At 38.2% G+C, this 12655-nt stretch overlaps 1 protein-coding gene across 1 annotated transcript in view; it reads right to left on the minus strand.

Annotated features, from left to right (window-relative positions):
• Positions 1-12655, minus strand: part of Ttc39c (tetratricopeptide repeat domain 39C) — a 97405-nt gene that overhangs the window by 3288 nt on the left and 81462 nt on the right. The window contains exons 9-13 of the mRNA XM_027935547.3: positions 10567-10676; positions 9394-9517; positions 3192-3289; positions 1633-1737; positions 356-394 (exon numbers count right to left, since the gene is read on the minus strand). Of these exons, the coding sequence (XP_027791348.2) occupies positions 356-394; positions 1633-1737; positions 3192-3289; positions 9394-9517; positions 10567-10676 (476 nt within the window). The remainder of the gene's footprint in view (positions 1-355; positions 395-1632; positions 1738-3191; positions 3290-9393; positions 9518-10566; positions 10677-12655) is intronic.

Raw genomic sequence — 12655 nt, forward strand, 5'->3', positions numbered from 1 at the left:
ACAGGGCTCAGCCAGGCATGGTAGCACATGCCTATAATCCCAGCAACTAGAGAGGGGGCAGGAGGATCTCACGTTAAAGGCCAGTCTCAGCAATTTAGCAAGACCCTGTCTCAAAATTTGAAAAAGAGATGGGGATATAGCTCAGTGGTGAAGTGTTCCTGGATTCAGTCCCTAGTACAAAAAAAAGAAAAAGAAAAAAGAAATCATGTTCTCACTGATTGAATTAGTTATCACTTCTCCTTTCCAGAATTATTGATCAGAACATTACCTCACAAACTTTCTTGAATTCAGATTCAGGTGTACAGTGAACAGGAAAAGAAGGGCTATGGGGAAGAGGAAGATTCAGGATTTTTACCTTTGCTTGAAGAAGTAGAGTTCGCCCTCTTCCTACAGTCTAGATACAAGAAAAACGTTATTTCAACATACATCCATGTATATTTAAGCAGAAAATATTATCATTGGAGGACATGTTAACGAACATAATTCATAGTACGTAGAGGTGAGTCAACTGGTCAGTCAAGTCAAAGACTCCATGTTTCCTTAATATAACAATGCTTATTAATTCTCATCAAGGCTTTGCTTGATAAATAATGCTTCATAGTCCTCACTGTACATCCTGTGAGGAGCAATAACTGAGATATAGTTCTATAGGTTAAAAGTTTACTAAACAACCTGAAATTATTGATAATTAAGAAAGTGTTTTTTATCTGAAGACACTAAGATATATCCTTTTGAAAGTATTGCTCAGTGAGGATATTAACTTAATTTCTCAAAAATAGATAGTCCATTCTTGTTGTATACATTATGGGTACATGAAGAGAAAAAAAAATTTCATTAAAATAAAGAACATGGTGTTAGAAGATTCTATCTAAATTTGTAAAAATTACATTTTCTGTTTTGGTAAAATTAGGTGTCCAAATGAAAAGATTTTCCAATTAAAAATCCATCTTTGGAAAGATAAGCTTTTACATTTTCAAGAATTAGGCTAGAGTTTTAATTCTGTCGATTGCCCATTCATTTGAAAGCTAAGATGAACTTACTAAAATTTGGTATTTTATAAAGTTAACCCCACTAACCCATTGTACTAACTTAAATGCACACCTTAATAATAACTGTCAATATTATTTGTATGATAGTCTAAAATTTTTAAAGTAACCATACATGATATCATCTTTATTTATTCTCATTGACATCTTTATTAAATTGGCAAGGCAAGTATTTTTTTTCTGTTTCATACACGAGGAAGAAGGTATGTGGTTAAGTAACCTAACCAGTGGCATAAATGTAAATGGCAGAATTAGAATCCTGACTCAGTTCTGTTCCCAGTACATCATCCTCCATCATATCATACTATACTAGAAAAAACATTCGATTTTCCTCAAATGAATCTTTGTCTCAAAAGTTACATCTATAATTCAAATTCCAGAAAAGACATTACTTCCTTAAAGATAGGAAAATGGGATTATTGGCTTTTTGGACTCATCCAACATGAAACCAAGGAAAACAAAACAAAGAACCCTATGGTTCAATCCATTTATTTTAAGTGAGGGATGCTTTGTGCCTGTTTGTGAGCACATTTTTGCTGATGAATATTATTTTAAAATATATGTACATATATGGAAGTGATCTTACCTCTGGTTTGTCTAATAGAAGACAGCCAAGTTCATAGCAAGCATATGGCTGAATATACAAATTGTTCTGACGACACACCTCATCTTTAGCAGCTCGCTGAAAGAACTGAAAGTAATAAAAAATGTTACTGGAATAAATTTATTTCCCTACTAGCATAAAGCTCATCACAATCTTCTGGAGACAAGAAGGGAGAGAAATTTTCTTTTTGTTTTCCAGATCAGATTTTCTCTTCTCATTTTCATTCCTTCCTATCCATCCCATTCACATCTTAGAAATCCTTCACATGCCTGTCTGGTGTGCTTCCTCCAGTATATGTCTTCCACCACTCAACTTAACTTATGCTACTTATTTTTCCAGATGACACACCAACTTCTATGGATCTTATTATTGAAAAATATTCTTATTTGTATATCAAAACATCCACATTTTTTGGTGGGTGTCATACTTTTAATTCACAAGTAAGAAAAAAAATGCCACGAAGAAAAAACATTTGTTAAGCACCCACTATGTGCACTACATTGAAGGAACTAGAAAAAACTATAATATGTGGGTTCTTGAATAATGCAGAATTAGTTTGGAAGACAAGATACACAAAAAGAGTTACAGCATAAGATAAGAATAAAAAACCTGATTGTTCACTTGGAACTAGTAGATACATGAAATCAGAGATATTGAATAAAGCAGCTAGAATATATTTCCATGTCTCCTCCCTAATCTTGGTGGAAAAGCATCATTTTTATATTTAAAATGGAAAACACACAAGCCAAGAACCACCTCTTGATGTGTATCCTGATTGTGTCTTGTTGGTACTTAAACAGAGTGATCTAAAATAAACTGTTTAGAGTCATGTAATAATGATCATAATCACACATTGGAAAATTGATTTAAAATTCCAGTACAAATATATTAATATTCTTGCATTTAAAAGTCAAGTCTCTATTACTTATATGAACTCTTTCATAAAGTAGTCAAAGTAACTCTGGGATACACTTAGAAAAATTAACTGAGGTGGGGATGTAGCTCAGTGGTTGGGCCCAGTTCTAGCCCTAGCACTAAAATGAAAACAAAACAAAAACTAACCAAACAAAAAACTAGGTTAGAAAGGTCTCTCCAACAACACTGGAAACCTTTTAGTGATTATTTTTCATTTAATATGTACCTAAACTATCCTAAGCTAGCAATTTACTGGACTTCACCTCCAGTTCTACATCAGAAAGCTGCAGGTATAAAAGAAGGAAATGACCATTTGGGTTTCTGGCTATGTGTGAGGCCTCCTCCTGGCTATTCATGAGATTGTATCTTTGATAAATACCTAGTGCCAGAAAAGAAGCCCATGTATAAAGAAGTGTCCTGGGAATCTGCAGTTACATTAAAAATACTACACTCATCACCGTCAACTTCTACCATCTGAAAAGATGGCATTAATCAAATAAAGTGGGTAAAGTTCACATTGCAGTGGGAGGTTTGGTTTTGTTTAATACTTTTTCATCTTTCTCACAAACACAGATGTAGGTGGTCATGGTTTATTTTCTGTAGCCATGACAATGTTAACAGCTTACCTGAAGGGCATCTTCTGAGTTTCCTAGACATTTGTGAATGGCACCAAGAAGCAAATACTTTAATCCAACAACAGATGAATCATCCACTTCGTGGCAAGCTTAAAGAGAGGGCAGTGAAAACAGCAGGAAGGAAACACAGTCATTCGGTTCCTTGAATATCACCAAGCGTGAAGTCACTATTTCACCCTGTAGCTACATATTCAGTTCATGTTTCTGCTCCCAGAAATTCAGAAGACACCATTCGTCTTCCATTAGTGAATCTCCTCCATCAAAGAAAGGCAAAACTATCAAGAAAACTCAAAACAGCACCCTATTATTACCAAGTAAAAGAAGCCACTCTGAAAAGGCTGTGAAGATGATTTCAAGTATTATTCATGACATTCTAGAAAAGGCAAAACTATGGGCACAGTTGAAAGATCAATGGTTACCAGAGGTTACAGAGGATGCAGAGACTAACAAGTGGGACACAGAAGACACACAGAAAATGTGCAGCACTAGGAGTGAACCCCATGTGAACTATGGACTTTGGGTGAGTTATGCTGTCACTGCTGGTTCATGGAGTGTAACAAATGTACCACATGGTGGCAGGAGGCTGCAGTGGGGGAACCTACAGGATGGGAAGGAGTATATGGGAACTGTCTCTTCCACTCAGTTTTGCTGTGAATCTAAAACTGCTCCAAGGAAGAAGCTCATTCATCTCAAGATACTGCATCACCTTAACTTCACAAACCATGCAACAGGCACGTTTACATGACTGAAGTACTGTGCTAAGCAATCAAGAAGGACCGGAAGCTTTCTTGAAGGATGTTATGGAAGTTTTCCAAGGAAATGAGATCAGATGCATAGTGGAGCTAATAGAGGAATAAAGTAATAAAAGTATTTCTATGGACTAATAAAGATATTAAGGTGCAATGAGAGCGTATGTATATAAAATGTGAGTTCAAGATCTTAGGGCAGCGATGTTAAGGAAATGTTAAATGCAGTTCCTTCACTTGCTCATTCATTCATGCATACACTCACTCAGTCAATATTTATTTGGCACCTACTATTTTTCAGGCAGCAGGTGCTCAGACTACAACAGTGACAAAATAGGTAAAAATTCCTGCCTTCACCAAGGACTAGAATAAACATTTCTCCAAAGAAGACATACAAATGGCTGACAGGTATGTGAAAAGATGTTTAACATCATTAATCATTAGGGAAATGGAAATCAAAAATCACAAGGAGCTAATATTTCACATTTGTTTGAATGGCCATTATTAAACAAACAAGACAACAAAAAATAACAAGAGGATGTGGAGAAATTGGAACCCTTCTTGGTGGGAATATAAAATGTACACATAAAAATATAAATATAAATGTAGTTACTATGGTAAACAGTATAGAGTTTCCTCAAAAAAAATTTTAAATACAGGACTAGGGTCGTGGCTCAGTAGTAGAGTGCTTGACTAGCATATCTGAAGCCCTGGGTTCAATTCTCAGCACTGCATATAAATAAATAAAATAAAGGAATGTCAACAACTAAAATTTTTTAAAAAAAAATTTAAATCAAATTAACATATAATCCAGTAGCAATTTCCTTTTGGTTCTTTACCCAAGAGAATTAAAATCAGAATCTCAAAGAGCCATCTGCACATTTGTGGTCACTGTAGCATTATTCAAAATGGCCAAGATAAGGAAACAATCTAAATATCCATCAGTGAACGACTGGATAAAAAAGATGTAGGACAGACATATAAAGGAACATTATTCAGTCTTACAAAAGAAGGAGATCCTGTCATAGGCAACAACTGGGAGGAACCTCAAAGAACATCCTGCTAAGTGAAATAAACATCACAGAAGGAATACTACACGATTCCACTTATATAGGTATCTGAACTAGTCAAGTTCAAAAACAGAAAGAAGAATGATGATTTTAAGGGGTAAGACAAGTGGGAGCTGCCATTCAATGTGTTTAAAGCTTCAATTATGCAAGATTAAAAAGTTCTAGAGATATGCTTATACAACATTGTGCCTACAATTAACAATAAAAAAAATTACTATGAAGATTGTAAGTGGGTATCAGTGTGCTTAGAGGGCAATATGGGGAAATGTACCAAAGAATTTAATTGGCACATTCAGAAATTTCTCTTTCAGGAACTTACTCTCAGCTAATACAGCACACAGACGCAAAGATATACGTGTCCACTATGGTCATTAAAGCAACTGTTGGAGCACAAGTTTGGAGATAACCAACGTGTGCACAGCTACGGTACCAGTTAAGTACATCATCAATGTCTCCTATTTTGGAAGACCACAGAGACATTTCAAAGAATGAGGCAGCTCTATGTGTCAATATTAAATGATCCCCAAAATGTTGTTAAATGAAAAAAAGCACAGGGCGGACGAGTGGGTAGAGTGTGTTCCCATTAAGTGCAGCTATCCCTTGGCATCCTTGGCACATCGGTTCCAGGACCCCCCCAGGATCCCTAAACCCAAGGATGCTCAGGTCCCTGATGTAAAATGGCCTGGTATTTGCAGATATCCTGTACATCTTTCTATATACTTTATATCATCTCTAGGATTACTTGGAATGACTAAAAAAAGGTGAACACTATGTAAATAGTTGTTATACTGTATTGTTTAGGGAATAATGAGAAGAAAAAAAGTCTGTGTGTACATGTTCAGTTGGAGGCAATTTTGTTTTTCAAATATTTTCTGTCTGTGGCTGGATAAACCCACAGAAGCAGAACCCGTAGATGGAGGCAGAGGAGACTGTATGAGTACACACACACACACTCATACCTGTATAGATAGGTACACTCACATGTATTTGAATGTATGGAACATCTCCAGAAGGTCACTCCCAAAATCACAGGCTGCAGTTGTCTTTTGGGAGGAGACGATGTCAGAGTGGAAGGCATGCTTAACAATTTGCTTCCCACCTCTTTGAGCATGTGGGAATATTTTTGCAAGTTTGTGAACTACTTAAAAAAATTAAAACACCGCTGATCCTCAAAAATAATGTCAACAACAACAACAAAAAAAAAAATTCTGTTCTTAAGAAGCTTACATCTTACTGGGCACCATGGTGAACACCTGTAATCCCAGTGGCTAGGGAGGTTAAGGCAGGAGGATTGCAAGTTCAAATCCAGCCTCAGTAACCTAGCAAGCCCCTAAGCAACTCAGTGAGACCCTGTCTCTAAATAAAATGCAAAACAGTGATGGGGATGTGGCTCAGGGGTCGAGTGCCCCTGAGTTCAATCCTCAGTACCCCCCCCCCAAGAAAAAGAAGTTATATCTTCTGGGGGAAACAAATAGTGCAAAAGACAAACATGTAAATAAGTGTAAGTGCTAAGATGCTAAGGTGAAAAATAAGGGGGAAGTGGGATTAGAAGTATGTGCATAGGTCGAGTTTCACTGAAAATGAAACATTTGAGTAAAGACCTGAAGGAAAGGAGTGAAGCAGCCATGGGAGTGTGTGGGGGGAAGCACTCACAGTGGTAAAAAGAGCATGTGTAAAGGCACTGGGGCCAACAGGGAACAGAAAGAATCAGCAAGGCTGGAGCCTGAGGAGCAAAGGGGTAGAGCAGAGAGCAACTGTGTAGGGCTCTGCCAGCCAGAGTGAACTGGAGATGATGGGCCATAGAGAGTTCTGAGAAGTGGAGCGATACAATAGTACTAAGGTTTAAACAGAATCACCCTGGCTGCTGTGATGAGAACACAGACGGCTGGCTTCACACCAGGAAGGACGTGGTAGGCAGGGCCAGGGTGGTGGGATCAGGGGCCATGAGTGAAACTACCAGAGCAGGAGACAGTGACCCAGCAAGCTCTGCTGACCGTTACAGAGGGGGCCTCAATGCACAACGCTGTGTGGGCTTGATGGACAGCATTTTTGAAACACTCAGGATCCCCACTGCCTGCTGCTGTCACCAGTTTCCGAGGGAGTGTAACTTCCTCTACAAACTCTTCACTGAACTCTGTGTAGCTGGATTGATTTGGAGCATCGCTGCTTAACACCAGGGACTGATTAACCTCAGAACTGGGTTGACTTTTAATAAAGATATTAAAGAATTATCTCATATTCACCCCCAGAGACTGCCCCTCTCTCCACCAACACATCTTTCTTGTTGGATTGTTCATTTTGAAAACTGAAAAGATAACGGTCAAATCTCACAGGTGATTCATTCTTGTGCCCGCCTCTTATATCTCTATATGTTTTCAATCTCTCTAAATACATGGCCCTGCACTTGTACATTTAAAAACTTCTTAAGATCTTAATTATTCCTTTAAGGTAGACATTGGTAGATATTCTGTACTTGCTTCTACAAGGGAAGGGTTTTAAGTTAGGCAAACCCTTTAAAAATGAACATAGCAGAATTTATATATCTAAGAAAATTTTGTTTCCTTTCAAGCAGTCCCCTTGGGAAGGGACGTTCCTATTCTAATTACAGAGCCACTGCCCCAAACTTCTTTGGGAATTTCTTTTGACCCCTGGAATATAAGAGTGGTAAAGTTTTAACCTTTAAGAGCAGACTCTTTTTTTGTTTGTTTTTAAGAAATAGGCAGAAGTCATCTATGGGGACGTCTGATGGTAAAAATGTGTGATTGATGGACAATGTAATCTTTGGTCAGAAACAAGTGTAATAGCAGAAAAATCAGACAGATTTTCTACAGTGGTTTATAATCTATTTCTGGAATAAGCTCAAAACGTTCATGTTAAAGTCTTTTGGGAAACAGCAATATATATGTGAATAAGAATTTATTTCCAAAGACATTTTCCATGAAACCATACTTTTGGAGGTACTTGTATATTTTTTTTGTATTTTTTTTTAGTTGTAGATGGACACAATACCTTTATTTTATTTCATTTTTTATATGGCGTTAGAGATTGAATCCAGTGCCTCACATCTGCTAGGCAAGTGCTCTACCACCGAGCCACAACCCTGGCTCTACTTGTATTTATTTTAACATAGCTGCCTCATCTTGGAATTGTTCTTCTAGCTGCATGATTTAAGCCTCCTCACACTCCCAGCAAGGTGAAGGTGTTTGCAGGATCACTGAAAGTCCTGCCACTCAATGTGTTATACTCACACCAGCAGCACAGATGCTGGCTCCCAGAGAGCTGGGCATGTCACCCAGCTGCTCTGAGTCTGCTTCCTCATCTACAATGGGCATGACAATACTCTCTGCCATTCCTCTTTCTCTGGATTGCAAATATCTTGCTAGACTACCAAATGCCATTCAAATACCTACCATTAAGCCTTTAGACGAAATGCAACATTATTTCTTTAATAATCAACAAAGCTCTATTTTAGTCAAATATTTAGTTCATTCTCTCTTTGAAATTTTCCTACAACTATAATAATTATCACTGTTACCTATAAGCTGCTGGGTTTTCTAATACATGAATCAAAAATGTAGGCTTCTAATTATACTCCAAGGTATGTGTACACAAAACACTCATCAACTTATGTTGTACACTTGTGTTTGTAGTGACTTGGCTCATGATAGTTTAAAAAAACAAAAATTAACCAAAGGTCCATTAATAGAAGAACAAATAAACAAATAGTGGTATGGGTATTGCCATACAATGGAATGCTACTCAGCAAGTAAAAGAAACTACCTATTGCTACAGGCTGCAATGTGTTTAAATTTCACAGACATTACGCTGAACAAATTAAGCCATGTGCAAAAAAAAGAAAAAAAAAGTACATCCTGTATGGTTCCTCTTCTACAAAGTTCAAGGACAAGCAAAACTAATCTACAGACATAGAAATCAGAACACAGGGTGCCTTGAGGTGGAGATTAACTGGGAAGAGGCAAGCAGCAAATGTCAAGGGTGGTAGATCATGATCATGGTGAGGGATGCCAGGTGTTTCTAGGTGTCACATGACTCGCTGAACACTCAATCTGAGTGTCTTATGCATATGAATCACACCTATGGAAAACAAAGTGCTTTCACTGGGGAAGGAAATGCATGCTTTCAGGGAACCCCATGGCTGCAGAACTAAAACCAGGTGTAGCAGAGAATCACTAAGCACTCCCAGCCAGGCAAGTGCATCTGTCTACACCTGTGTCTCCCACTCCCACATGCTGTGACACAGAACAGCCCTCACTGCTACACTCTCAATCCAAAAACAACACAGCCTGAGTAATGCTAAGGAGAGTCGGAAGGAGCCACACTGAAGAAAGAAGCAGGTGTGCACGGTCTCGTGTTTACCTTGACTCATCCTCTGCAGGTTGGGGAAGGAGCAGTTGGGAAGGGCTTTCCACAGGTATAAGACCTCGATGGACGCCAGCACACACAGCACTTTGGTTGGGGTTTGCTTCCGGAATCTCTCTGCCTGCAAGCAGTTGGAGTGATTAGGCTCTATTTTTTCAAAAATAAATACAAAATACATTTTGGAGACATGGAAAAGCAAATGATTCATGTTCAATGTGAATGTCCCTCTCCCACAAAGCCAAAAATGAAAATTTCCCTATATTAAAAAAAGTTCTGCTTTCCAGTTTCTAATATATTTGTAGATAGACCTCACATTCATCATTAAACTCAATCTATTCTCAAAGGATTCTGAAAACTTGGGGATGAGACCAGATTTATTTTAGTTTAAATCGATACATGTGTAATAACTATGTGACAAACTAAACTAAGTTACTACTCCATGTGTTACACAGAAGATGGAAGACTAGAGATGTTTGAGTTACAGGTCTATCAAGCTTTAAATTTTCTCCTTACGCCTAGTGTTCTCAGTTGCATTTATTATAAACATTATAATCCAATGTTTACTCAAACAAATTCATTAAATGATCATTCAATAAATATTAATGAAAGAAAAATACGCTTATAAAGTAAAAGAAAATTTATAAAATTAAAATCATGGAAACCTCAGGATATGACATGATATTATATAATTCAAGGTTAGCAGAATAAATTTGGGACATTGTCCCTATAGTCTTGACCTTTCTACTGGCAAATCTGACATATGCTCTAGCTTCTTATTACATCAAAATGTGACATGCTTACCCTCCTGAGCATCCAACAGTCTGTGTCTCTCACTAATTCTGCCAGTGTGCACCCTTTTGAGACCACCTAATTTTTTAGGCAGATATTTTCCCTGTCCAGATGTGCTCATTAGCTCTACAGGGTCTGTGACATCTCTACTCAAATTTTTTTTTAAGTTTTTTTTAAAAGTTATTTGTAGAGAAACAAGTATTTTTTATTCAGAGCAGAAATGTGCTAACAGGAGTAAATTCTCTCCACAGTGGTGAAGCACATTTCATGTGACATGTCTGTCACCTGATATGAACATGTTTTCCTAAAGCCCATCCAAGGCAGAGCTAGTCACAAATGTCCATCATAGATAAGACACTGGACCCATCAGCTCCATCATACCTTTTTCACCGAGAACTGTTCGATCTGGTTGTTTTTCCTTTTGAAGAGTTTCTGAACCTCTTTAAAGACGATCTGTGCCCCATCCACATCACCAGTGGCTCCCTGGCAGACTGGAAGAAAGCAGAAGTGTATTTCTAGAGTATTGGGGCGGGGTGGGGGGAAATGCCACTGAACCCCAGGAGGAGGAGGCCTGGAAAATACCACCAAGGAAAACACAGGAGTGCACACATGTAAAGACAGCCACATGGGGGACTGTGCTGCTCTGCATGAAAGCCACGACCCCCATCCTCTTGTTGGAGAGGAAGGCTTGCATGCAATGAAATCCTGAGCTGCTGTCACAGTGTACCACCTACTTGGAGCCATGTGCCCAGATGGTAGAATAAAAAAGGATGTTTTGGGGCTGAGGATGTGGTTCAGTGGCAGAGTTTCCACAAGGCCCTAGATAAATCCCCAGCACCCCCCCCCCAAAAAAAACAAAAACAATAAAAGGAATCTTAAGGAAGAACAACTAGGAGGTGAAGGGATCATGGAAGCTTCATGGCAGGAGGAGGAAGACATCTGTGTCCTAGGAAGAAAGTCATGGATTAGTCCTGCACATGTTCATTGGCCTCCTACCACCATAACCCATTGACAAAATGTGAAGAAGAAACACAAACTTGCAGTTAGGAAAAAAAAATGTATATTTCAGCTGTAGAGATCACACACACACACACATACACACACACACCACAGAGTTCCAATTACAAGGCACACAGTAACAGGATCCCTTAGCATGGGAGAACCAAAGTGCTTTTAGGAAAGATCAGAAAAGAAGAATCATTTCTTTTTGGCGTAATGGGAAGCTCTGAGAAGCTAAGCTGAGCCTTGAAGGATGGCTAAGATCTGGATCATCAGCATACACCTTCATACTGCCCTGTGCCCCATGCAGACAATCCTTTAGGTGTGAGACACAGTACGCTAACTCATATGTCAAAAATAAGCATATTTAAACATCAGATACAGCCATGAAGAACTGATGCCCTGTACAGTAAGGTGCATAAATTAAAGAGGATTTTGTACTGATTGCTAATAGACTGACACAATTTTATAGGGACTTGTAGGATATCCAGGATAAATGCATTGGCTCATGTTAATTCAATCATAAATAGAAAAGTTAAGGGGATGGAATGAAAAGGGAAGATGTTTCATTAAATCCAAGTGTTCAAAATAAGGAGGTACTCAAAATAATGTTTGGGAGGCTGGGGTGTGGCTCAGTGCTTCAGTGTGCTAAGCATGTGTGAGGCTTTGAATTCAACTCAACACCAAAAAAAAAGTCTTTGTTTTTTTCTTTTGTTTTTACTTTTAAAAATCTTTTTTCTTAGTTGTAGATGGACACAATACCTTTATTTTATTTTTCCATTTTTATGTGGTGCTGAGGATCGAACCCAGGGCCCCTCGTGTGCTCGGCAAGCACTCTACCACTGAGATACAATGCCAGTCTTTATTTATTTATTTATTTTTGGTACTGGGAAATGAACCCAGTGGCATTTTACCACTGAGCTAAGTTCCCAGTCCTTTTTTATTTTCTGTTTTGAAACAGGGTCTCACTAAGTTGCTTAGGGCCTCACTAAATTGCTGAGGCTGGCCTCAAACTTGTGATCTTCCTACTTCAGTCTCTGGGATTACAGGTGTGCACCACCACACCTAGCAAGTCTTAAATTTAAGTAAAAGAATTATTTATGTGGATGCATAAGGAGAGTTCGTCCACATAAACCTGAAAGGATTTACATAAAGGTGCTTAAAGGCAAAAAATACACAACCAATTGGGGGTTTCTTCAGTTCCACACCTCATGTATAGTATCACAGGGACACACAACACTTTTGTCCACCAGGTGGCAGCACATCTTCACTTATCTCAAAAAGACCAAAAAAGCAAAAAACAAAACGAAGATTAGTGTTTATGCTATAATGATCTGCAGAGTTGAAATACCCTGAGTTCTATAACATTACAAGTAAATATAACAAGGTTGACAGGTAAAGCAATTTCGGACCAGATAACTATGCAACTCTGTAACCAGGGCACCAAAAGCATTAACACAATGAAAAAGAC

This window comes from Marmota flaviventris, chromosome 16, assembly GCF_047511675.1.
Source record: "Marmota flaviventris isolate mMarFla1 chromosome 16, mMarFla1.hap1, whole genome shotgun sequence".
In the NCBI taxonomy this organism is placed as follows: Eukaryota; Metazoa; Chordata; class Mammalia; order Rodentia; family Sciuridae; genus Marmota; species Marmota flaviventris.